The sequence below is a fragment of the Haliotis rubra genome, unplaced genomic scaffold (genome assembly GCF_003918875.1).
Source record: "Haliotis rubra isolate DU_JTF1 unplaced genomic scaffold, ASM391887v1 Scf431, whole genome shotgun sequence".
Lineage (NCBI taxonomy): Eukaryota > Metazoa > Mollusca > Gastropoda > Lepetellida > Haliotidae > Haliotis > Haliotis rubra.
Genome location: NW_025767115.1, coordinates 619,976 through 643,264, shown reverse-complemented (window position 1 = coordinate 643,264; position 23,289 = coordinate 619,976). Strand labels below are relative to the sequence as shown.

Sequence of the window (23,289 nt, the reverse complement as noted above, 5' to 3'; positions counted from 1 at the left end):
TTACAGTTTGTAAATGATGTATATGTGTATACGAAACTTGCAATCAAACATCACTAGACGTGATAATTCAGTTGTCGTTCCTCTTAAGCTTCCTGTTATTCAACAAAGCCGGGAATAGCAATCAGCTGTTTACACATATTTCGCTCCAATCTACCAGTGATTCTCTTAAAAACGATCCAAAAATATAACATCAAAGAATTTCTATTCCCATTAGCAGAATAATTCATATCTCAAGCAGTAACTTTAACAGACATAATATATATTGCTATCGTATTAGTATAATGCATGTTTTCTACAAACATATTTGGGTCATTCGCAAAATTTGCCCAATTTTTGGTCAGTAACACTTTGCTCTGAAAATAGTTTCAATTTTTTTTCAAAAATCATATTATGAAAGAAAAATGTATTTTGTTCCTCATAATGATGTAAAATGGTGTACCTGTTTGTTATTTTGGGGACAAAATTGGGTTTTTATCATCATTTTGAAAGAAAAACCACTGTCAGTGGACAGCGACATTACTTTGCAGTACCATAAAGTTTAAATTCCAGGGTATTTATACATATTTTTTAAAGATTTAGAATGAAACACCAATATTAAAAACACATTTCTGCATGAAATATTGAAAACAAAATGAAAATCACATAATTACAATGAAAACAATGACTGTCCCAAAATGTCACAGTCAGTGGTGTAACGAATATAAAAAATATGAAAAACTAAATGGTCCCTTTGCTGATGACTTTCTTCTCGTGGCAGAAGTTTTGTGGAGGCCAAATTTTATTTTGATGTTGAAGTTTAATGCAGTTGGTGAGTCTACTTTATATCATAACTTTTTATCGAGTCAGTGGTGTAACGTTGATTTCTTATTCATGTGTTCTTTTTCATAACAATGTTTATTTAAAGTAGATCAAAGTTGCTAAAACATCAACATTTATGCCAGGTGGTCTGTGGTTAGGGAGCATTAATTGTTATAAAGTTCATAAAAGTGGGAATAGGTCAGTGGTGTAACAGTGGGAAAATGTTACGCCACTGACAGTTTTTGTTACACCACTGACAAAATGTTCATTTAAGTCACTTGTTCACAAAACTCAACTGCTTTGCATTGTATTTATCCAGTATATTTTATGACCATTAACTCATGTAAAGTCTGTGAAGGTAATTTGTTCTGGTATATCAGTATATAAAGTTCTGAAAAATCAGTGGTGTAACAGTATTACTACAATATGTTCATTTTATTGTTTTTGATATTATTTTTGAAAAACCTTTTAAAATCTGAGTGTTCAAAAGTTGCTATTGAGCTGTTCAATTCTGTTCATGATCAATTAAAGGCAATTAATTTGAATTTATCGTTGAAGTTAATTCAATAAAAATCAGTGGTGTAACAAAAATGTCATTGGTGTAACCATATTACAACAATATGTACATTTTATTGCTTTTGTACATTATTTTTGAAAAACCTTTTTAAAATCTGAGTGTTCAGAATTTGCTATTGAGCTGTTCAATTCTGTTAGTGATCAATTAAAGGCAATTAATTTGAATTTATCTTTGAAGTTAATTCAATAAAAATCAGTGGTGTAACAAAAAATGTCATTGGTGTAACAATATTACTACAATTTGTTCATTTTATTGCTTTTGTATAGTATTTTTTAAAAACCTTTTAAAATCTGAGTGTTCAGAATTTGCTGTTGAGCTGTTTAAATCTGTTAATTATCAATTAAAGGCAATTGATTCGGATTTATATTTAGAGTGAGGTAAAGAAAAAATCAGTGGTGTAACACAACATGTCATTGGTGTCACAGTATTCTTTGAATTTGTACATTTTAATCTTAACTGTTGATATCATTTGTTTTCCAATGCCACATGTTGGAAAGCCGTTCTCCAATGATGATTATTAAGTAATCCAAAGCATCATATGGCTGTTGATTTGGTTTACTGTTCCAGTAAGTTGCAGAAAGTTCAGTGGTGTAACAGGCAGGATATAAAAAAATATCAGTGGTGTAACATGCATATTTGATAACATTTAATTATTTCAAAAGAATAATTTAACAGTTAGACTGATATTTTATGATAACTGAAAACAGCTTTAATACCACTGTATACATAAAACATGTTCAGTCTTAAGTATACAAGTTATTTCAGAAAAAAATATCATATGTTACCATTACATTCTTCTCACACCAAGCCCTTTTTGCCAAATTTACAATTAAATATGTGAGAATAATGAAACGATTGAATTTATATTTGAAAATAGAAAAAGTTTGTAAATAATGACAAATGTGAAAAAATTCCTTATCTGACATCAAAGTTTGAAAAAGAATACTTTTATGCTTGTTACACCACTGACGGGTTTTTTCAGTGGATACTTTAAAAAAGTTTATTTTAAAAATATTTTATTACTTTCCTGTGTGCAAATTATCATGACCGCATTTTTTAATGTGTTGACCATTCAAAACAATAATGAGATAATTCAGTATGATGCTTTGTATTTTCATATTTTTCATAGCACGAATTTGGCCTTTTTTTGAGAATGACCCTTTTAACATAATTAACATAGGCTCAGCATTTTGGGTTACGTGTCAAGAAACATTTTACGTATGAGACAGTTTGACAAGTCACCATAAACTTCCCACAGTATGTGTTATTTTGATCGTAAAAACAAAATTTTGGCAATTAATTGTTAAATATGACTTCAATGAGTCAATAACGTGTCAAGGGGTCCATGGATGACAAGACGGTAATCAGTTTGTGATTGCCAAGAAAAATGTGTAACTTGTGCTATCGCGGTAGAGAAGTGGACCCTCACGAACATGGTAAGCGGAAGTGGTAAGAGTATAGAATGAGGTGATGCCATTTCACACATTTTTTCCAATGTTACTGTAACCAGTTTTAATGAATGAAAATGGGATTAAATTTAATCAAATAAAATGAAATCGAGGGAGATCGTTTAATTAAGTGTTTTCTGACATCATACGTTTTCGGATGGCAGTGTTTACCCGTGCTATAACGCGGTGTGTTGCATCACAGCAAACATCGTCAGTACTTGGCTGATGACATGTCTTTATGATAAAAGTTGTCTTTTATACTTTTTTATGATGTTCCATTGTCTGTATGATTTGAAATAACTGAATAAGAAACAGAACCCAGCTACTGATCTGGTATCTTCAGTTACTGTCTTGTAAGTCGACGGCCGTTTAGCAAAGAAATGCATAGATTTTGACAAAATGATTCCATTTCCAGAAATTTTAGGAAATGTTTAAAAAGGTTAGTGAGTGAGTGTGTATGGCTTTACGCCGCTTTTTGCAATAATTTCCAGCAATATCATGACGGGTTAAAAAGGTTAATAAAATGACGGTACGAAAACAACGTTAAATAACGCATTAAATAACGCATTTTTGAATTGTATTATAGTACACCGAACCGAAGTTAAAATACTGCGGTATACCATTTCATCCCTAATTGAGTCCATTCAAATCTCTACATGGTGACCAAGTTTTCCAAGTGACCAATTGTAATCTAGAAGCTAATAGAACAACACATTTTACCAGCAAAGTATGGAACATTCTACAAGGTATTTAGACTAAATGGGGGGGAAGCATATGCTTCTATGATCTCACATTAAATTGAGACACGTTATTTTCGTCATGGATATCCCACCTAGGCCATTTGGAAACTTGATCAGTGTTGAGGCTAGATGAATGTAAGCATCTCTGAATTAGTGCCACTGACCCATGAAGAAATGGGTTAGGATTGGTCTTCAGCAACCCATGCTTGTTGTAAGAGGTGACTGACGGGATCGGGTGGTCAGGCTCGCTGACTTGGTTATCACATGTCTCATATCCGAATTCCATAGATCTATGCTTATGATCTCAATCACCAGATTGTCTGGTCCAGACTCAATTATTTACAGACCGCCGCCATAGAGATGGAATATTGCTGAGTGAAATAACATTTCACGTATGTTCATCGGTTTATCACTTTTCTTTTGCACATAGATTTCTGGGTTAGAATTGGTCTTAACCCATGCTTGTCGTAAGAGGCAAATAACGGGATCCAGTGGTCAGGCTCGCTGACTTGGTTGACACATGCCATCTGATCCCAATTGTGTAGAATGATGCTCATGATGTTGATCACTGGATTGGCTGGTCCAGCCTTGATTATTTTACAGACCGCTGCCATATAGCTGGAATATTGCTGAGTGCGGCGTCAAACAACAGTCAATCGATCAAACAATTAAGAATTCTGCATTGAAATATTATTCCAATTTGTAGTGAGTGAGTGAATTTAGTTTTACGCCGCACTCAGCAATATTCCACCTATACAGTAGCAGTCTGTAAATAATGGAGTCTAAACCAGAAAATCCAATTACCAACAGCATGAGCAACGATTTATGCAATGTGGATACGATGACATGTGTCAACCAAGTCAGCGAGCCTGACCACCCGATCCTGTTAATCGCCTCTTCCGACAAGCATGGGTTACTGAAGATCAATTCTAACCCTGATCTTCACGGGTTCCAGTGTGGCAGTTGACACATAGCATGTAGTAAACATGTTGCAATTTCATTGTGTCACTGTTCCATGAAGATGAAGAATGAACGACCGGATACATCACAGCTCACTTGGGCTTTCCAACAGTTCGGCTGGATGAATTTTCAAAACCGAAGATCCATCAAGAAAAATCTAACTGTCATTTTCCTCTCAAACATGACAATTGCAGCAATGTTAAAGGTATTTACAGACACACATGTTCAGAAATATATTCCAGACCAGCTGAGGGCTGCTGAAACGACTCCAATATGCACATGTTTAATAATCAGTACAGTCAGTATTCCATTCCATGATTATGTCCCTTGAGATGACTGCACTAACTTGAAGCCATTTATCAGAGCTAAAATATGCTTGTGGCAAATAAACATTCAGCTTTCTGTCCCCATTAGGGAAGAATAACAACAAGGTAGGGCAATCTGTATCTGTCTGCAGTGGATGGTCCGGCAGCTGCAGTGTATGTCTTCTACATCACCATGCACCATCACAATCAACCTGACACAATCTGGGTTATCTATGTGTTTCAGGGAATCTCAATTTCCATTCATTGAACAACTCAGTATTGGAATTTTATATATATGCCAGTGGGAAGTGTAGTTTGCATGATGGCTTCATGAAAATTCCGCTACAGATCTCATTCACAGATGTTTCTGCACACCAATCTGTGTTGTGTTTTTGTGCTTTAACCACGGCTTGTATGCAGACAAACTCTCTTGTAATGCAGTCATGAGTTGCTTGGTTGTGTAGCACCCACTTAGCAATATTTCAGCTATTTGGTGGCAGTCCGTAAATAATAGGGTCTGGACCAGACAATCCAGTGATGAGCATCATAAGCAATGTAATGTAATTCTGAGCTGGTTGGTTGGTTTATTGTTCAACGCTGCACTCAGCAATATTCCAGCTATATTGGCTATATTCCCAGCAATACTCCAGCTATATTGGCTATATTCTCAGCAATATTGGTGTCGATCTGTACATAATTGAGTCTGGACCAGACAATCCAGTGATGAGCATCATAAGCAATGTAATGTAATTCTGAGCTGGTTGGTTGGTTTATTGTTCAACGCTGCACTCAGCAATATTCCAGCTATATTGGCTATATTCCCAGCAATACTCCAGCTATATTGGCTATATTCCCAGCAATATTGGTGTCGGTCTGTACAAGACTGAGTCTGGACCAGACAATCCACTGATCAACATCATGAGCATCAATCTATGTGAATGGAACCTGAGTATCAGGGAAATAAATCGACTAATATAGGGTTTAACATATCTAACTTGACGTTATATTACCTGACCTAGCCATCAAGGGACAGCAAGCTGACAATATAATAGATGTTATCTAAAACTTCTTTATAAAAATATGAATTAAAAATAGAAGAATTTGCAATATGGATATTTATGCATCATATGACATTATTTGTGTTTAGACACATCTGATCCAGGTATTCCTCAGTAAGCCAGTGCCAAGATCCTCAAAGCGCGTTAGAAGCGCGCTATGACAGTCATAAATCTATGTTAAAGTATGGGAGTTACGACTATCTTAGCGCCGCGATCGCTTTGTGGAATGGGACCCAATATATTCCATGCTTGTTGTAAGAGGCGACTAAGGGGATCAGGTGGTCAGACTCGCTGACTTGGTGGACACGTCATCGTATCTCAGTTGGGTAGATTGATGCTCATGATTTCAATCACTGGACTGTCTGGTCCAGACTCGATTATTTACAGACCGCCGCCATACAGCTGGAATATTGCTGAGTGCGGCGTTAAACAACAAACAACCAAGTCTTACAAGATCAAGCCATATATCTGCCCAGTGCTATTCAATACTGTGACAACAACAATCGTGATTTGTCTGCAACGTCCTGCACTGTAATCACACCTCAGTCTGAGACGATACATCATGCACATGTACGATCGTGTGACTGACGATTAATGGTACGGTATTGACTGAATCTGATGTTTACACTGTTGACATCACTTCTCCCCTGACTGTGTCATTAAAGTTACAGATTTAACTTAATTTGAGTACAAGACTGGTCACTTAATCCCTTTACTCAGCATAGTTGTAGTAAGATTTTATTAAAGTGTCACACTCACAACATTTACATTAAAATTAGGGCTGCACAATATAACCGGTTTACCGGTATTTACCGGTTCAGACATAAAAACGATACGTATTGCGATACGCTGATCAAAAATCGTTATTTTGACACGCATTCGGAAAACTTCACAACACTCGGAAATCTTCGGATATTTCCGTGTTTCATTTGTGCCAAATATTATTTACTTTTCTATTTTGTCATGATTAAAGGTTGTTGTTAAAGCTTAATCAAGCATTGTTATTTTGTTGTGTTTATGCTCTATAAATCAAGCTTTAACTCGATTATAAGTAGTTTTTGTTTAAAAATACTTCTTGCAATATATTGCAATACATATCGCAATATATGCTTTCGCATCGCAATATATCGCAATATGAAAATTCTCTGCAATACCCACCCATAATTAAAATACAGAATCGCATAAAACATTTTAAAGGAAGTGCGTCAAGCCATACATGGGCTTACGATACACTATAAATACATTATAACTAGATTAATGGTACACACATAATAGAATAGTTAGTGAGTGAGTTTAGTTTTACGACGCACTCAGCAATATTCCAGTTATATGGCGGCGGTCTGTAAATAATCGAGTCTGGACCAGACAATCCAGTGATCAACAGCATGAGCATCGATCTACGCAACTGGGAACCGATCAAGTGTCAACCAAGTCAGCGAGCCTGACCACCTGATCCCGTTAGTCGCATGGGTTACCTGAAGATCAATATTCTTACGTGGAGATAATAATTTAAGATTGTAGATAAGTCACACTGATAACAGCAGACTCCTCGATAAAACAACAACAGAGAAAGAAAAGGAATAACAGTAGATTCTTAAAATACACACGTAATCATTAAATAATCAAATAATTAGGTCCAAAAAGAAAATGAAAAAGCATAAATAAGAATAAATTAGATATATATTACAAAATTAACATTATTCTGCCATTTGATGTCTTTTAAACATTTTAAAAAGTGCAGTTGCTAATTCTTTTTGTAAAACATCTATATTCATTATATAAAACAATTAATCTTCATCACAAAGCATAGTTGTCCTGTCTTTGAATATTTCATGCCGTATCATGTCAAGGCCATTATACTCGTTAAAAATTCTAATTTGTACTATGTTGAAATTTTAAAAGTATATAGTAGTTGATTTGTTAGGAAACGTTTTAACCCAGTTCCACACATTCAGGTTAAAACGTTTGCCAGGAATGGAGTGAGAGTTGGACGGAACCGGTGTTTGGACAAAAAATGATTGTAAATATCGGTATCAGCTAGTGGTTGACATTAAGAGTACGCTTGCATATTCAGATTTTCCCCACTTTAAACTCATTCAAAGTTTCGTACCACATGCATGGAATTCTACCCCTGTAGGTCTTGAATAAAGCTTTCTTTTGATTACTGGTTGCTTAACAAATAATTCAGCAATATTGTATCAATGTGAAGGTGTAACCGGCCAAACTTTCCCCCTGGCCAAACCTTCCCTGGGGAAACTTTGGCCTAGGACAAACTTTCCTGGGGAAACTTTAGCCTAGGCCAAACTTTCCCCCCTAGGCTTAATTTTCCCCACCCTTGAATCAACTTTAAAGGCTACTTGTTTCCCATCCTTGTTCTTATATCAAAAGGGGGAGATTCTGGCCTAGCTAGGCTATTTCTTCTCCAACCTTGTTTTCATGTTTATGTTTGTCTTGAAAAAGTCAGAATTGAAAACAAGACATAGCTATTCACGTGAACACATTGATAAGATATTCATGTTGATGTCAAGTTCCATTAACAATTTACAGGTCATCTCAATCTTCATATACTGGTTCCCATTTTGTTTCAATACCCTTCTATAAGATGAGATTAAAAAGAAAAGCAAGCATAAAAGCAAAGATATTATATCATTACTATTGTTTTATATTATCATTTACTTATTTTTATATTTCAATAATTTACTTATCCCCACTTACTCAATATTGGGGATATGTCAAAATCATTACTATATTCAAAACTTTAACTAAATACCCAGTGTTTACTTGGATGTCCATATCCATTCAAAATGTTTTCACCCACTTTTGATATAAGAGCAAGGGTGGGGAAGAACTTAACTAAGCTAGGCCAGAATCTCCCAACAACAATATATGAGCAAATGGTGGGGCAAAATAGTATCAGCTAGGCCAGAATCTCCCACTTTTGATATAAGAGCAATGGTGGGGAAAAGTAGCCAAGCTAGGCCAGAATCACCCCTTTTGATATAAGAACAATGGTGGGGAAGAAGTAGCCTAGCTAGGCCAGAATCTCCCCTTTTGATATAAGAGCAATGGTGGGGAAAAAGTAGCCTAGCTAGGCCAGAATCTCCCCTTTTGATATAAGAGCAATGGTGGGGAAGAAGTAGCCTAGCTAGGCCAGAATCTCCCCCTTTTGATATAAGAGCAATGGTGGGGAAAAAGTAGCCTAGCTAGGCCAGAATCACCCCCTTTTGATAGAAGAGCAATGGTGGGGAAAAAGTGGCCTAGCTAGGCCAGAATCTCCCACTTTTGATATAAGAGCAATGGTGGGGAAGAAGTAGCCTGGCTAGGCCAGAATCTCCCCACTTTTGATATAAGAACAATGGTGGGGAAGAAGTAGCCTAGCTAGGCCAGAATCTCCCCCTTTTGATAGAAGAGCAATGGTGGGGAAGAACTAGCCTGGCTAGGCCAGAATCTCCCACTTTTGATATAAGAGCAAGGGTGGGGAAGAACTACCCTGGCTAGGACAGAATCTCCCCTTTTGATAGAAGAGCAATGGTGGGGAAGAACTACCCTGGCTAGGCCAGAATCTCCCTTTGATATAAGAGCAATGGTGGGGAAGAACTACCCTGGCTAGGCCAGAATCTCCCACTTTTGATAGAAGAGCAATGGTGGGGAAGAAGTAGCCTGGCTAGGCCAGAATCTCCCACTTTTGATAGAAGAGCAATGGTGGGGAAGAACTACCCTGGCTAGGCCAGAATCTCCCACTTTTGATAGAAGAGCAATGGTGGGGAAGAACTACCCTGGCTAGGCCAGAATCACCCCCTTTTGATAGAAGAGCAATGGTGGGGAAGAACTACCCTGGCTAGGCCAGAATCTCCCCCTTTTGATAGAAGAGCAATGGTGGGGAAGAACTACCCTAGCTAGGCCAGAATCTCCCACTTTTGATAGAAGAGCAAGGGTGGGGAAGAAGTAGCCTGGCTAGGCCAGAATCTCCCACTTTTGATATAAGAGCAAGGGTTGGGAAGAAGTAGCATGGGTAGGCCAGAATCTCCCACTTTTGATATAAGAGCAAGGGTGGGGAAGAAGTAGCATGGGTAGGCCAGAATCTCCCACTTTTGATATAAGAGCAAGGGTGGGGAAGAAGTAGCCTGGCTAGGCCAGAATCTCCCACTTTTGATAGAAGAGCAATGGTGGGGAAGAACTACCCTGGCTAGGCCAGAATCTCCCACTTTTGATAGAAGAGCAATGGTGGGGAAGAAGTAGCCTGGCTAGGCCAGAATCTCCCTCTTTAATTTAGGGGCAAGGGTGAGGAAGAAGTAGCCTGGCTAGGCCAGAATCTCCCACTTTTGATATAAGAGCAAGGGTGGGGAAGAAGTAGCATGGGTAGGCCAGAATCTCCCACTTTTGATATAAGAGCAAGGGTGGGGAAGAAGTAGCATGGGTAGGCCAGAATCTCCAACTTTTGATATAAGAGCAAGGGTGGGGAAGAAGTAGCATGGGTAGGCCAGAATCTCCAACTTTTGATATAAGAGCAAGGGTGGGGAAGAAGTAGCATGGGTAGGCCAGAATCTCCAACTTTTGATATAAGAGCAAGGGTGGGGAAGAAGTAGCATGGCTAGGCCAGAATCTCCAACTTTTGATATAAGAGCAAGGGTGGGGAAGAAGTAGCATGGGTAGGCCAGAATCTCCCACTTTTGATATAAGAGCAAGGGTGGGGAAGAAGTAGCATGGGTAGGCCAGAATCACCCAGCTTTTCATAGAAAACAGAACAAAATATCCTAGTTTAAACAGGCGGGAAAGTAATGGCCTGCTACAACGGCAGTCTATATATAATTGAATTTGGACCCGACAACACACTAACATAATAAGGATCAATCCAAGCATTTGTGATGCGATGACATGTGAGTGAGTGAGTTTAGTTTTACGCCACACTCAGCAATATTCCAGCTATATGGTGGCAGTCTGTAAATAATCGGGTCTTGACCAGACAATCCAGGGATCAACAGCATGAACATCGATCTACGCAACTGGGATACAATGACATGTGTCAACCAAGTCAGCAAGCCTGGCAACCCAATCCCGTTAGTCGTCTAGTACGGCAAGCATGGGTTACTGAAGAGCAATTCTAACCCGGATCTTCACGGGTCTCTAATAGTGGAATTGTATGAAAAATACATGAAAGTAGAGTAAATACATTTAGTTTACTTTTATACTAATCTTGCCATACTAAATCAACAATTTTAAAATGTAGGAGTTATATGTTATTTGTAAAATTTTATCATTAGAAAACATTTGTATGCTACTGAAAACTAGGTATGTTGTAACTTGATGAAGATATTATTAGGAAATAGAGAAGTGTAGGAATAGCTTATAGATAGAGAGAAGGAGAGTTTGGGAATGCATCTGCTGTGAAATAAGTAGGGGTGACGGGGATGATGATTAAAGATAGTGTGATGAAAGCAGGGAACGACTGATGCTCAGAGGGGAAATGAAGTGTGGAGGATGGTTGATGGATTATAGAGGGAAATGGACAGTGGAGGATTGTTGATAGATTATCTAAGAGGGAGATGAGGATGGTTGATGGATAGAGGGAAATGGAGAGTGGATGATTCTTGATAGATATTCTAAGAGGGAGATGTAGGATTGTTGATGTATATAGGGAAATGGAGAGAGGAGGATTGTTGATAGATTATCTAAGACGGAGATGAGGGTGGTTGATGGATAGAGGGAAATAGAGAGTGGAGGATTGTTGATGGATTCTCTAAGAGGGAGATGAGGATGGTTGATGGATAGAGGGAAATGGAGAGTGGAGGATTGTTGATGGATTATCTAAGAGGGAGATGAGGATGGTTGATGGATAGAGTGAAATAGAGAGTGGAGGATTGTTAATAGATGGAGAATGAGATGGTTGATGGATAGATTGAGATGGAGAATGGAGGATTGTTGATGGATTATCTAAGAGGAGATGAGGATGGATGGATGATGGATGGAGGATGGCTGATGGATGGAGGGAAATGAGAATGGAGGATGGTGTTGATGGATTAGTGAACTAAGAGGGAGATTGTTAATAGATGGTCTGAGGGAGATGAAGATGGTTGATGGATAGAGGGAAATAGAGAGTGGGGATTGTTGATAGATTATCTAAGAGGGAGATGAGGATGGTTGATGGATAGAGGGAGATGGAGAATGGAGGATGGTTGATGGATGGAGGGAAATGGAGAATGGAGGATGGTTGATGGATAGAGTGAAATAGAGAGTGGAGGATTGTTAATAGATTCTCTAAGAGGGAGATGAGGATGGTTGATGGATAGAGGGAGATGGAGAATGGAGGATTGTTGATGGATTATCTAAGAGGGAGATGAGGATGGTTGATGGATAGAGGGAAAAGGACAGTGGAGGATTGTTGATGATAGAGGGAGATGGAGAATGGAGGATGGTTGATGGGTAGAGGGAGATGGAGAATGGAGGATTGTTGATGGATTATCTAAGAGGGAGATGAGGATGGTTGATGGACAGAGGGAAATAGAGAATGGAGGATTGTAGATGGAATATCAAAGAGGGAGATGAGGATGGTTGATGGATAGAGGGAGATGGAGAATGGAGGATTGTAGATGGATTATCTAAGAGGGAGATGAGGATGGTTGATGGATAGAGGGAGATGGAGAGTGGAGGATTGTTGATGGATTATCTAAGAGGGAGATGAGGATGGTTGATGGATAGAGGGAGATGGAGGATTGTAGATGGAACATCAAAGAGGATTGAGGATGGATGATGGATAGAGGAGGGAGAATGGAGGATTGTAGATGGATTGATCCAAGAGGGATGAGATGGGATGGATAGAGGAGAATGAGAGGATCATTGATGGATTATCTAAGAGGGAGATGAGGATGGTTGATGGATAGAGGATAAGATGGAGACTGGAGGATTGTTGGATGGATTATCTAAGAGGGAGATGAGGATGGTTGATGGATAGAGGGAGATGGAGAATGGAGGATGGTTGATGGATAGAGGGAAATGGAGAAGTAGACGGATAGATGGAAATAGAGAGCGAGAGGATTGATTCTCAAGAGGGAGATGAAGATGGCTGATGGATAGAGGATTATCTAATGGTTGGTTGATGGATAGAGATAGAGAGTGGAGGATGGTTGATGGATGGAGGGAGATGGAGAATGGAGGATTGTTGATGGATAGAGGGAAATAGAATGAGGATGGATGGATTCTCTAAGAGATGGAGAGGATGGTTGATGGATAAAGAGAATGGAGAGTGGAGGATTGATGATGTTATGAAGAGGGAGATGAGGATGGTTGATGGATAGAGGGAAGCAGATGGAGGATGGTTGATGGATAGAGGGAGATGGAGAATGGAGGATGGTTGATGGATAGAGAGAATGGAGGATTGTTGATGGATCATCTAAGAGGGAGATGAGGATGGTTGATGGACAGAGGATAGAGAATGGAGGATTGTAGATGGAATATCAAAGAGGGAGATGAGGATGGTTGATGGATAGAGGGAGATGGAGAATGGAGGATTGTTGATGGATTATCTAAGAGGGAGATAGGATGGTTGATGGATAGAGGAGATGGAGAGTGGAGGATGGATTATCTAAGAGGGAGATGAGGATGGTTGATGGATAGAGGGAAATGGAGAATGGAGGATTGTAGATGGATTATCTAAGAGGGAGATGAGGATGGTTGATGGATAGAGGGAGATGGAGAATGGAGGATTGTTGATGGATTATCTAAGAGGGAGATGAGGATGGTTGATGGATAGAGGGAGATGGAGAGTGAGGATTGTTGATGGATTATCTAAGAGGGAGATGAGGATGGTTGATGGATAGAGGGAAATGGAGAATGGAGGATTGTTAATAGATTATCTAAGAGGGAGATGAGGATGGTTGATGGATAGAGGGAGATGGAGAATGGAGGATTGTTGATGGAGGGAGGGAGGATGAGATGGATGAGGAGAGATGGAGAATGGGATGGTTGATGGATAGAGGAATGGATGGATGGAGAGAGGGAGATGGATGGATGGATAGAGGGAAATGGAGATTGTTGATGATTATCTAAGAGGATGGGATGGTTGATGGATAGAGGGAGATGGAGAATGGAGGATTGTTGATGGATTATCAGAGGGAGATGGAGGATGGTTGATGGATAGAGGGAGGAGATGGAGGATGGTTGATGGAGGATGGATTGATGGTTGATGGATTGAAGGATAGGAGGGAGATGGAGAATGGAGGATGGTTGATGGATAGAGGGAGATGGAGAATGGAGGATGGTTGATGGATAGAGGATGGAGGATGGTTGAGGGATAGAGGGAGATGGAGAATGGAGGATGGTTGATGGATAGAGGGAGATGGAGAATGGAGGATGGTTGGTGGATAGAGGGAGATGGAGGATGGTTGAGGGATAGAGGGAGATGGAGGATGGTTGATGGATAGAGGGAGATGGAGAATGGAGGATGGTTGATGGATAGAGGGAGACCGAGAATGGAGGATTGTTAATGAACAGAGGGAGATGGAGGATAGTTGACGAACAGAGGGAGATGGAGCATTGGAACAGTTGATGGATAGAGGGAGATGGAGAGTAAAGGATAGTTGATGGATAGAGGGAGGTGGAACATTACGATGGTTGATGGCTAGAATGGGATAGTTGAGGATGATTGATGGATAGAGGGGATAGTTGGAACCATCTGTCAGTACATATAAACATCATACAACTCACCTAAAGCCACACATCTGGTGAAATGGTCAATGGCACTCTTTGACATGTTATAGGCCAGGACACCTGGAAACTAAGACAAGGTACCAGCATTATCAACATTATCACCTCCTTGTACAAACAAACATGGCACACCATGGCATGAGTGAGTGAATTGCATTGTAGGCAGGTGTTTTGATGGTCAGTAAGTAATTAGGTAATGATTTCTGTTATAAAACATTATAATATATACTAATTCATTTAAACGAAACATCTTACTGATATGTTTTACGCCACACTCAGCAATATTCCAGCTATATGGCAGTGGTCTGTAAATAATCGAGACAGGACCAGACAATCCAGTGATCAACAGCATGAGCATTGATCTGCTCAATTGGGAACCAATGACATGTGTCAACCAAGTCAGCGAGCCTGACCACCCGATCCCGTTAGTCGCCTCTTACGACAAGCATAGTCGCCTTTGCGGCAAGCATGGGTTGCTGAAGACCTATTCTACCCCGGATCTTCACTGGTCTGATATGTTTGAAAAACCTTGAAATAGAATGTCTTTGCTCCCAAAGAATGCATTTAGTTTGCTGAATGTTTTCTTACTGAAACTCCCAAATGGCAGAAAAGTAAGTTTGAACAAGTATCACAGTAATAACAGGTGAGTGTCACCACAACATTAGAGCAGCATTCGAAATTAATGTCGGCCCTTAGGCCCGAAGCTGACTGAAAACCACTCGGACCCACAGCTTTTGTTTTCTGCAGGTCCTTATGGCTGACAGGTTTTTCATCCCCAATAACTACGAGTATTATTTTTCAGAACATATCATTCGATAATTTCTAGTTGTAAATGAAGACTAGTCAGTCACTAGAGTAACATTAAACTCTTTAACTCACTTTGTTAGTTGTCACATTTCTTGTTTGCTTGGAATTACTTATGTTGTAGCTAGAATATAGGGCCTACACATTCTGATCAGGACCCACAACTTTTTATGGTTCTGGGTCCTTTAAGGGCCTGCAGTTTTTCAGGAATAAGGGCAAACACTGGCTTAGAGTGACTAATTGATTGAGGATGGTTAACATTTCAGTCATTATCAATTAGTAATGCTTATAGCAAATATATTTATTTGAGTGAGTGAGTTTATTTTTATGCCGCTTTTAGCAATATTGAAGCAATATCATGGCGGGGGGACACCAGAAATAGGCTTCACATGTTGTACCCATGTGGGGACTTGAACCCAGGTCTTTGGCGTGACAAGCAAACGCTTTAGCCACTAAGCTACCCCACTGCCCCTTAGGAATTTGAAATAATCCTTGATGTGAATTAATGGATTTGGGAGTTAATCCTCTGATCCCTAATCCTGTCCCAACTGGTCTCCTGCAATTCATGCTTGTGGCCTTGACAATGGATCAGATGGTCAGGCTCGCTGAATTGGTTGACACCTGTCCCAGTTGCGAAGATCGATGCTCATGATGTTGATGACTTAATTGTCTGGTCCAGACTTGATTATTTACAGACCGCTGCCATATAGCTGGAATATTGCTGAGTGTGGCGTAAAACTCAACTCACTCACTCCACTGTTAGATATTTTTATAGACTTGAGTTATACAGACTGCTATCATATAGATGGAAGATTGCTGAAGACTACACAACACCATGGAGTCAGTTTGTTGGGTATGCTGTATCATGTAAAGGGTTTAGGTTAGATCTTAGATAGTACATACCGATCTCATGCCATTGACACTGGAGACGTTGACAATGTTGCCCTTGGTTTCGGTGAGGTATGGCACTGCCAACATCGTAAGGTGGAGCACTGACCTGTCAACAAAAAGCAAGCTCCAATAAATACACTATATTTACATTGGCATCAATCAGATGAAGATAACCCGAAGTGCATTAAGACATGAGTGAGTGAGTGAGTGAGTAATAATTTACCACAACTTTCTGACATCAACACAAACAATGTATAGGCATGTATTTTGGGGTCAATTATCAACTGAGGCCTTAGGAACCGTTCATAATTTATGGCTAGGTGGCGATGATGATTTTATGGAGAAGCATGTACAATGTGAATGACCCTCCCTAAAATCTATGTACAAAGTAAGTGACCCTCCCCCCCTTTGCTTGTCATGTACAAGAGGTGGCGAGGTAGCCTAGTGGTTAAAGCGTTGGCTCGTCACGCCGAAGACCCGGGTTTGATTCCCCACATGGGCACAATGTGTGAAGCCCATTTCTGGTGTCCCCCGCCGTGATATTGCTGGAATATTGCTAAAAGCGGCGTAAAACTAAGCTCAGTCAGTGTCATGTAAAAAATCAATTATGCCCCCCATCTTTAGTAAACATTGAGACCCTCTACCTCCCCAGCACAAAATGGGTGACCCCCCTTAAAATCATCATCAAAATGAGTTTTAACATTTCTGCATATTATGGTATGTATACCATAGACGTTTCAACAGGTCATCAAAAGCATAAACATGGTATCTTCTTCATTTAAACATATTTTATTCAATAAATGAATAGGGGATTGGTGAAACAGTTGTTACAGTTATGTTAACACTGCTTGCATACAACATATTATATGATTCAATCTCCAAGATCAGAACATAATATAAACAGTATTAGACTTGCTAATAACTGTGTGTTAAACAGAAACACAGAAGTATGATGACAACCAATAAGTGTGATGTGTATTAGTAATTGTATCCAAATCGATCATAAGAACACTAATATTAGTAATTAGTTTCTCCTTTGAAAAGCTGTATAGCTACATAGGTACATTTATCTTGCCTCACACATAAATGTCGTTTTCTGATTGGCTGAGGGCTCTTCTATTATTTCCAATGTAGCCTGCTTACAAGCGAGTAACATTTGCTATGTACACCGCTGGGAATGCCGAACTCATTTGGTACTTTGTAGTAGTAATTCTTTATCTTGAATAACATTGAATCATGTTATTACCGAAATTACCGATGTTTTGCGAATGCAAATCGATGGAAGGGAGATAACTATAATCTGTTTTTCTTGTCGTCTTGTACTCCATACTATGATTTGATACCCGTGCTTCAAACAGTTCAAAATAACCACTGAGGTGTTTGGTAAGATAAATACTGTCCACTGGTCCCTTGGGGCCCATGGGTTGATGTACCCTTAATGTTTCTTCATGTTCCCCTTCGGGCTCAGGGAACATAAACAAACATCGAGGGTACATCAACCCATGTCCCCCTCGAGATCAGTGAACAACTTATAATGTATTGCAATGTATGTGGGTAAAACGTACCGACTGTAGCCTTATTAACTGAAAACAGATTTCAACTATACTCATGGAAACGAATACGGGAACACATGAAAGTAGAAGTGTTCCTCTATTTATTCCCAGAATTTCACTAACAGTGCAATTCATACCTTGTGAAGAAACCTGGAAAAGAATAAAGGAACACTTGTACTTTCATGTGTTCCCTTATTCACTTCCACAAGTATATCTATAAATCTGCCAGTGGAAGCTTTTTGAGAGGACTTATCGAAATAAGGTGTTTCACTGACATTCTCTAAATACAGATGTGAATTGGCACAGCATAAATCAAAGTATCGGAAGATAGGTTATGATGACGCGAACCACTGTAAGAAAGTGGTGACGTTAATCATTACACAACACAGATTTACTCGGAACGCCAAAAACGATGTGAAGATGTAGAATATCCAAATTTGTTGCGTTTGATGCTTGTCATAGAATGAGATTATATTATTGAATCAGTTGGAATAAAACTCCTCAGTGAAAGTCCTTTGAAGTGCATCTTCAAAACAAGCTTGAACTGTTATTTAAAGCTTTTGAAGAATGGTTTATTAATGTATGCAGAGTTTGTGGAAGTGAATGTTGGTCACTGGAGACAGCTCGTAGTTTGGCACAAAAAGTTTGACCAGTTGCAACTGTAGAAACTTACCCCAAAACTATTTGCATGCACACAATATCTTATTAGTTTATAAGAGCATATGTACTGATGAAGAAGCCTATAAATTGAACTGTTGTCCTAATCACCGACCCATCAAGAGTGGGAGTCAGGGTTTATCAACCTCGGTAGTTGATGAGACCATGATTGTCAGCTGTTCCACCTGACAGCATTAGAATATGGGTCTTTTTTATTAAAAATATTGTTTTAACAAGCTTACATTCAGACGTACTAATGCTTATACCTACCTGTTAAGCTACCTACCATAAGTCGAGAGGAAACGACGTGTAAACACAAAACTACCCCACCTGTGCAATTACCTCCACTTCGCTGTCACCAATCTATCCAGAGTCTGAGGCCAAAAGCTGTAGAAGAGTGACAAAAACGAGGAATGATCGAGGATGTAAATATCAACGACAGAACATCGTTAAGAACGACAAAGATATAGCATGTGCAGTATACCAGGCAACAACGTCCTGCGGGATCAGTGACCAAGTGAACTAAACCACAACAAGCGGTGAAGGAAAACATGGGATAGGAATACTGCCTGGCAATAAAGAACAAGAGTGAGTCACTTTTATTGTGGAAAATAAACGAAGTCGAGATACAGAAAGTCAAGAGTCACTGACGACGGGCGGTGGGAAGTTGTTGTGTGACAACTAGTGGCCCAAATTGCTGGATGCCTGCAATATCTGCCATCGAGATATCCCGCAAATAGTGAGGGTCGAAAACCGAGGTTGATTTCCAAAAGCAGCCTCCATAATAGCCTGTAGGGAGCAGTTACCATGGAGGGCTAATGTCGATGCAAGCGCCAAAACCTCGTGAGGGTGGGAAGAGGACGGTAGATCCATATTCTGCGCAGCATAGGCACGGAGAATCACAGCCCGTAACCAGGAAGAAAGAGTATTCCTGGTGATCTCTGGCTTGGAAGTTGGAGATAATGATATGAACAAACAACGAAAATTCTTTCGATGTCATTCAGAACGTTGAAGGTAAATGCGTAACGCATGCACCTGACAAAGGGACAAGTCAACATGATCTTGAGAACCAAGAATGGCGGAAAGTGGAGGAATGTGAAACATTCTAGCTTCTTGGCCAGGAAGCTGATCCTTGGCTAGAGAATTTACAAACTTGATCTTCCACAGAACAAGCCTGAAGGATTTTTTGAAGGGCAGGCACATTCGTGAGCTTGTTACCCGAATCCGATGACACAACTGAACTGATTGCAGCCAAATAGGTCAAGATGGTCGAACCCTTGAGACACCTGGATGGCCTGAGGGGGACTAAGAAATCGGCCACCAGTGGAGGTGTAGCAGAAGACAGAACATTTTAACCCCTGCTTCTCAGCGAAAGTGGAGAAGGCAACCCACTTATCATCATACAGTTTACGAGTCGTGACACGATGAGCAGAGGAGATAAGCACGGCAGCCTTAGCCAAGTAACCCTTCTTGATCAACGAGGCTTTGAGCAATCCCACCCGTGAAGTTGGAAGTTGTGTAACCCCACATGCGGCGCGGTGCTGTGTGGATTCAACAGAAGATCCTCCCGGAATGGGAGAGCGAGTGGAGGCCGATAGACGACGCATAGCAATTCCGGGAACCACGTCCTGGCTGGCCAATAAAGCACGACCAAAAACAGACAAAGTCGATTGGTCTGTTTAATCTTCCCCAGATCAAAGGTAACAGGACGGTCGGAGGGAATGCGTATATCCCAAGATATCACCAGGGCGTTGTGGTCCCAAGCCAGCTGATCCGGGACAGGAGACACGAAGTGAGGAAGACGATTGTTTTGCCGTGTCGCAAACAGATCCACCTGTGGAATCTAGAAATACTCTGTCAAAAGGCGAAAGGTGATTGGATTAAGCATCCACTCCATGGGAGAGGGACGAGATGGGCGAGAGAGAGCGTTGGCAACCACGTTTTTGGCCCCGGGAATGTGACGGGCCCGGGCCTCCATGTGTAAGGCGTCGAAGAGGGCGAAGAACTCGAACGTGAGGTCGAGGAGAGCAGATGACTGAGTCGATCCCAGTCGCGTTGTCCGACTGTATTCTCAACTGTCTGCCGAAGAGGCGAGGCGACGTTCCCAATGTCGAATGGCCCGAATGACTGCTTCCAATTTGAGACAACTGATGTGACGAACCCGTTCGTCTGGTAACCAATGCCCAGAGACCTGATCGTCGTAGAAATGAGCTCCCCAGGCCTCAAGGGAGGCGTCAACTAAGAGATGAGACTGAAACGGAGGCACGCTCATAGAGACGTCTTCACAAACGTTCAACGACAGGAGCCACCACTCCAGATGACGACGGAGATGGAGTGGCAAGTGAAGCAGCCGATCGGGAAACAGTAGATGTGGGTAAAGAAACCTCTGCAGGGGACAAAGGTGGAGTCGACTGGGAGAAGTGAGATCCTGTGCTGAAATCAACAGCCCCAGAACCTCCTGCCAACGATGCGCCATCGATGGCGCATGCAGAAGGTCGGGAATGCAGGCAACAATCTTGTCCCCTCGATCTTGACCAGATTGAGTGCCGTCCTGAATCAAATGCCCACATATGTCAGATCCTGGGTAGGGGATAAGACTTCTGGAGGTTAATGATCCACCCTAGGTGAGCAGGTAGAAGGCTACCCTGATAGCTTGACGATAGAGAAAATCCACGACAGGTTTCATAATTCGATTGAAAATGTACGGGGCCGTGGAAATTCCAAATGGCAGGGCTACCCATTGGTGAATGAATGCATTGATAGACGAAATGTTCTTCGGAACTAGGAAGATAGGGGAGTAAAAGCCGGGTGACTGAGGGTCCGAGGCGGCCTCCTTCTCTACCAATGACAACAGGAATGATGTTAACGGCGGAATCTTGTCTAGGCAAGGGGTATAGGCCCATGTCAAAAGTCGTTGAACATATGGGTCGTCTAAAACGTCCATTCTCTGAGAAAAGAACCAAAGCCTCCCCCCAACAGGTAGTGTTTCCAATGGTTAAACCACTGGAGGAGATTCCGCAACTCTCTCCGGTGAGGGAGGAAAGCCACGGAGCTAACACAAAATGACTGAGGCCATCATAAAATAATTAAGATCATCCGATAAAAACAATACAGCATCGAACATCATGCATACACTCACTGGAAGTTGTGCCGCAGTTGTTTAATGTTAAATTTGTGGAGCGCTATAGTGCAGTGGAAAGGTGTCTGCCTATCATGCTGAAGACCCGAGTCGATCCCTGGTGGAGGCACCTAGGTTCGGGTCCCGAGGTGGGCACATGTGAGTGTTACATAGTTCATTGCCGCTGACAGGCAGCATGGCAATATGATCCCCAGGGAGTTGAAAAAGTATCGGAAAGTACGATAGTGTCTGCCTATCATGCTGAAGACCCAGGTCGATCCCTGGTGGAGGCACCTAGGTTCGGGTCCCGAGGTGGGCACATGTGAGTGTTACATAGTTCATTGCCGCTGACAGGCAGCATGGCAATATGTTCCCCAGGGAGTTGAAAAAGTATCGGAAAGTACGATAGTGTCTGCCTATCATGCTGAAGACCCAGGTCGATCCCTGGTGGAGGCACCTAGGTTCGGGTCCTGAGGTGGGCACATGTGAGTGTTACATTGTTCATTGCCGCTGACAGGCAGCATGGCAATATGTTCCCCAGGGAGTTGAAAAAGTATCGGAAAGTACGATAGTGTCTGCCTATCATGCTGAAGACCCAGGTCGATCCCTGGTGGAGGCACCTAGGTTCGGGTCCCAAGGTGGGCACATGTGAGTGTTACATAGTTCATTGCCGCTGACAGGCAGCATGGCAATATGATCCCCAGGGAGTTGAAAAAGTATCGGAAAGTACGATAGTGTCCTATGACCGGGGATAATAATGTACATAGCCCCATGAGCAGGCAATGTGCCTGGATATGAGCGCCATATAAGCGGACTATTACTATTACAACTTACACAAACCTTTCAATGACAAGAACGCCATGTCAAAGGATGTAGAAACTAATGCTCACCTATATATAAGATGGGTCCGAGTGATCACTTCACTCTTATTTTCCTGCAAGATCACATCTAAAAAGACTTCATCAGATAATTTAAAATTGACGCTTTGTTACGACCTCCAATTATAAGTTCACATGGCGAAAAGTTTGTTCCGTCCGAAATGTGTGTGTCACGAGTGACCAACGACACTCACACAGGTTGTGTCACGGGTTGCCCACGCTTGTAAGGGGAATGTACTTTTAGGCAGTAGTGTACGAAATCAGGCTTGCACACAGGTCTCACACGCTTGACTCACAGGTTCCACATGCGTGACCAACACGGTGCAGACAGGTTGTCCATGCATGTAAGGGGAATGTACTTTTAGGCAGTAGTGTATGAAATCAGGCTTGCACACAGGTCTCACACGCTTGACTCACAGGTTCCACATGAGTGACCAACACGGCGTAGACAGGTTGCCCATACATGTAAGGGGAATGAACTTTTAGGTAGTAGTGTATAGGTTGCACACAGGTCTCACACGCTTGACTCACAGGTTCCACATGAGTGACCAACACGGCGCAGGCAGGCTGCCCATACATGTAAGGGGAATGAACTTTTAGGCAGTAGTGTATAGGTTGCACACAGGTCTCACACGCTTGACTCACAGGTTCCACATGAGTGACCAACACTGCGCAGACAGGTTGCCCATACATGTAAGGGGAATGAACTTTTAGGCAGTAGTGTATAGGTTGCACACAGGTCTCACACGCTTGACTCACAGGTTCCACATGAGTGACCAACACGGTGCAGACAGGTTGCCCA

The 23,289-nt window shown here is 41.1% G+C and overlaps 1 protein-coding gene and 1 long non-coding RNA gene across 4 annotated transcripts in view; one reads left to right on the top strand and one right to left on the bottom strand.

Moving 5' to 3' along the window:
* Positions 1-23,289, bottom strand: part of LOC124289073 (3-oxoacyl-[acyl-carrier-protein] reductase FabG-like) — a 73,855-nt gene that overhangs the window by 13,692 nt on the left and 36,874 nt on the right. For all 3 annotated transcript variants that reach the window (XR_006901583.1, XM_046725672.1, XM_046725673.1), the window contains exons 5-6: positions 16,294-16,387; positions 14,587-14,656 (exon numbers count right to left, since the gene is read on the bottom strand). Coding sequence is in view for 2 of the 3 variants with exons in the window: in XM_046725672.1 (XP_046581628.1) it covers positions 14,587-14,656; positions 16,294-16,387 (164 nt within the window). In the remaining variant the exon portion in view is untranslated. The remainder of the gene's footprint in view (positions 1-14,586; positions 14,657-16,293; positions 16,388-23,289) is intronic.
* Positions 5,131-17,460, top strand: LOC124289074. Its single transcript, XR_006901584.1, has 3 exons — positions 5,131-5,141; positions 16,578-16,582; positions 17,342-17,460. It is a non-coding gene; the product is annotated as an uncharacterized LOC124289074 (long non-coding RNA).